We start from the raw sequence: 4,050 nt of genomic DNA, 5'->3' as shown, positions 1-4,050 counted from the left end.
GAAAGAGTCTTTAAAAGGTAGAAAATTTCACTAGAAAAAACAAAGTGCAGAAATGTCAGAATGAATTATAATTCTAAAGGATTAACTAAATGAAACTGAAAACAAGCTAAAATCCAGCAAGTCATTTTTATTTTTTAAACAGTAGATCAGGTTAGAGGGTAGAGAGGGATGAAAAGGCAGAGCCAAGAGGATTTTTAGGGCAGTGAAAACATTCTGTATGCTATCAATACTATAATAGTAGATATATGTTATTACAAATTTGTCCAAACTCAAAATATGTACAACACCAAGGGTGAACCCTAATGTAAACCATGGACTTTAAGTGATAATAATGTGTCAATGGAGTCCATCAATTGTAACAAATGTACCACTCTGGTAGGGGATGTTGATAACTGGGAAGCTATGTATGTGTAGGGGCAGAGAGTATATGGGAAATCTCTGTGCCTTCCTCTCAATTTTGCTGTCAATCTAAAAGTGCTCTAGGGCTTCCCTAGTGGCACAGTGGTTCAGAATCCACCTGCCAATGCAGGGGACACGGGTTCGAGCCCCGGTCCAGGAAGATCCCACATGCTGCAGAGCAACTAAGCCCGTGCGCCACAAGTACTGAGCCTGCGCTCTAGAGCCCGCGAGCCACAACTACTGAAACCCGCGCACCTAGAGCCCATGCTCCGCAACAAGAGAAGCCACCGTGGTGAGAAGCCTGCACACTGCAACTAGAGAAAGTAGGGCACAGCAACAAAACCCAATGCAGCCAAAAATAAATAAATAAAATAAATAAATTTTTAAAAAATAAATAAAAGTGCTCTAAAAAATAAAGTCTATTAATGGGGCAGAGAGGAGGAGATAAGAAAAATTATAAATCTCTGCTAGCCATAGAAGACTAATTTTTAAACTATTATAACTAGCAGTTCTGAGTAGACTAAAAACTACATGATAAAGCTAGCATAATTTAGCTCTGGATTTGTATTTGAAATACTTTTCTTTCCACCTCCTAGTAAGACCCCTTCGAAGCTCTTTTTTTTTTTTTTTTTGGCTGTGTTGAGTCTTCATTGCTGTGCGCAGGCTTTCTCTAGTTGTGGCGAGTGGGGGCTACTCTTCGTTGCAGTGCACGGGCTTCTCATTGCGGTGGCTTCTCTTGTTGCGGAGCACGTGCTCTAGGCGCGTGGGCTTCAGTAGCTGTGGCTCGCGGGCACTAGAGCACAGGCTCAGTAGTTGTGGGGCACGGCTTAGTTGTTCCGCAGCATGTGGGATCTTCCTGAATCGGGGCTCAAACCCATGTCCCCTGAATTGGCAGGCAGATTCTCAACCACTGCGCCACCAGGGAAGCCCCGAAGCATTCTTAAGTGCTATCTCCTAACAACTTTAGACAACTTATTTAAATAAATTGTATTCACACACCCCTTCTGTTCCAACACACAGTCTCTTTTAGACACAAATTATTCACGCTCGTCAAAGATCTACTGAGTATCTACTGCACATAGTACATTCAGAAAATATAAAAAGATCCCTACACTCAAGATCCTTCCTCTGAGGTCTTACAATTCAGCTCTGGGAAAAGGTCAAAATGGCCCTGGTAAGAGACTCCAAATGCAAATGCTAAAGACAATCAACCAGCCTGTCCTTCTGTTCCCCTTCTTGGAACACTTCTCTCTTGGTTGAATCCTTCTTATCTTTCAAGTCTCAATATAAAGGCTATCTCTTCACAAATCTTTCCTGACACCATCCTGCTATTTTCTATGGCAGAATCCCACTTCTTTCTTTCATTGCTGTTCTTTCTTTTTCCAATCTGTAATTACATATTTAGTTGCTTGTTTACTGGTTTATCATCTGTATCTATAACAAACTGAACACTCTGTGTGGACAAAGACTCCACCATATTACCAGTAATTAGCAAAGCACTCAGTACTCAATGATTAAATGAATGCGTACATCTGGTGCTCAGGAGAAAGGTCTGAGGTAGAGAGACTGGAGTAGAGGTGATAACTTAGCCATGAAAACTGGTAAGATCACCTGTGAGAAGTGTATGGGGTTAGAAGAGAACCTAGAACCAAGACCTTGAGGTAGCCCAACATTTAGGGTTTTAATAGAACAGGCAAAGAAGACTAGGATACAGAAGTCAGATAAATCAGAGCGAAACCAAAGAGACAGTGTTTCAAGGAGTGAGTATTTCAACTGCAGAATTCTGCCAAGAGGTCCAGTAAAAAGTGAACAGAAAAGGATCCATTAGATTTCACCTCATTAAGGTTAATGGTGACTTTAGTGAGAGCCATTTCAGAGCACCTAGGATCTGAGGACAAATTACAGAGTGATTCCCAGGTCAGGAAGTAGAGACACTATCTAATTGTTAAAACTGTGAAGGACAACAGAGAGGTAGTAACGAAGAGAAATGATCCTGAACAACCAGGAGGTAAATATATCTGTATAGCATGAGATCAAACAAGCAGGGAAAGCAATCCTCACAATCCTGAAAGTACACCAGCATAATTCAACCCGTCAAATAATGTTAATTGTTGGTGTTGCTAGTTTAATAAATTGTCTCCCCATTAGACTATAAGTGACCCAGTGAGCGCAGAGATAACGTATGTTTTATCCATGCCTAGGTTTCTAGGAACCTAGAACAGTGCCTGCACACAGCAGGTGCTCAATAAATATTTCTAAGTGAATTCATAATTCTGAATACAATGTCAACTACTGGAATAGCCACCTTGATTGTCTCTCTCCTCTGATCCATTTTTTTTCTTCTTTTTTTTACTGTGAGATGACTATGTCACATAAGCATAAACGTGTTTTTACAAATATTACTGTCATTACACCTTACTTCCCCTACCAGACGCTCAAGCTTCTTGACAGCAGAACTTCTGTCTGCTCATCCCATGACCCGCTCAGTGTCTTGCAGGAAGAAGTAAGGCTAAATAATCCTGAACCTGGAGAAATGGCTTCTTACGAAAGAGCTGTGACAGGTATTTCACAGTGATTCCAAGGTCAACCAGTGGACCCTGCCGCCCCAAGCGCGGAGATGCCAGAACCAGCGCTCCCCCGGACTGGAACCGCAGCTGCCGCCTCCCCGGCAGAGGGCGCGGCAGCCACCGCGATACACATCCCCCTCCAAGTCGGCCGCCGGCCTCAGTCCCCGCCCCCGCCCGGCGGTCACCTGCAGCGGCTGCACTCGGGCCTCCGCTCAGCCGGCTCCACTGGCAGTTCCCACAGCCCGTCCGCACTAGCCCCGTCCGCCTCCGCGTCCAAGGCAGTCGCCGCCGGGGCTGAGCCGCCCTCCCGCCGCTCCTCCTCGTCCGGCTTCTGAGACCTAGAGGCCCCGGGTAGCCGCGCAACGGGGTCCCTGGGTGTTCGCGCCTCTTTCTGCAGCTCCATGGCAGGCGCTCAGGTCCGACCGTCACATTGAAACCCCGCTGCCGCCAGGGGGCGCCACAAGCTGGAGAAACCAGCCTCCGCCGCCCGGCGCCACGCACGCACGCCACGTACGGGGGGCGGGTCTCCGAAGCCAGGCTGGAGACCCCGCCCCGCAGCGGACAAGGTATGAACCCATTGGTCTGTGCCCTGTGGGCCAGTTTACGTAGAACCCGGAAGGAAAGTGTGGATTGTCCCGGGAAGCAGGCGAGGTTAGGAAAGCGTCTCGGGGAGAAGTAAAGGAATCTCCTCTGAAAACACCTCAGGTGGCAAACTTGAATGTACTTTCCTTGTTTTCACCCCTTTAAAAGTGAAAATATAATGGATTCTGCGTTTCCCCCCTTAGGATGGCAGTTTAAGAATTAGCTGCGTGACCGCGCGCAGTAACAAAGACCCAATGCAGCCAAAAATTAATTAGCTAATTAATGTAAAAAATTTTTAAATAAAAATTTTAAAAAAGAATTAGCTGGGTGAGTGCGCACAGCAGTCTCAGCATCTGATGTACTTGATCAGCTTGTGTACTTGTTTCAGGCCTACAAAGGAGAGGTCGTACCGACTGAAAGTTGAATTCACGGCTGGTCTGCTTCAGCGGCTTTCTTGCTCTAGAAGGGCGGGGACCTGTATCCTGTGTCTTGTACTTGGTAT

The 4,050-nt window shown here is 45.9% G+C and overlaps 1 protein-coding gene across 1 annotated transcript in view; it reads right to left on the bottom strand.

Moving 5' to 3' along the window:
- Positions 1 to 3,453, bottom strand: part of DTWD2 (DTW motif tRNA-uridine aminocarboxypropyltransferase 2) — a 112,312-nt gene extending 108,859 nt beyond the window's left edge. Inside the window, exon 1 of the mRNA XM_007455841.1 lies at positions 3,152 to 3,453. Within this exon, the coding sequence (XP_007455903.1) occupies positions 3,152 to 3,369 (218 nt within the window). The 5' untranslated portion in view covers positions 3,370 to 3,453. The remainder of the gene's footprint in view (positions 1 to 3,151) is intronic.
- Between the last annotated feature and the right edge of the window lie 597 nt (positions 3,454 to 4,050).

Source organism: Lipotes vexillifer, unplaced genomic scaffold, assembly GCF_000442215.2.
Source record: "Lipotes vexillifer unplaced genomic scaffold, Lipotes_vexillifer_v1.1 scaffold78, whole genome shotgun sequence".
NCBI classification, from domain to species: Eukaryota; Metazoa; Chordata; class Mammalia; order Artiodactyla; family Lipotidae; genus Lipotes; species Lipotes vexillifer.
Note: the sequence above shows the minus strand (reverse complement) of the source record. Positions and strands in the feature narration are given on the sequence as shown.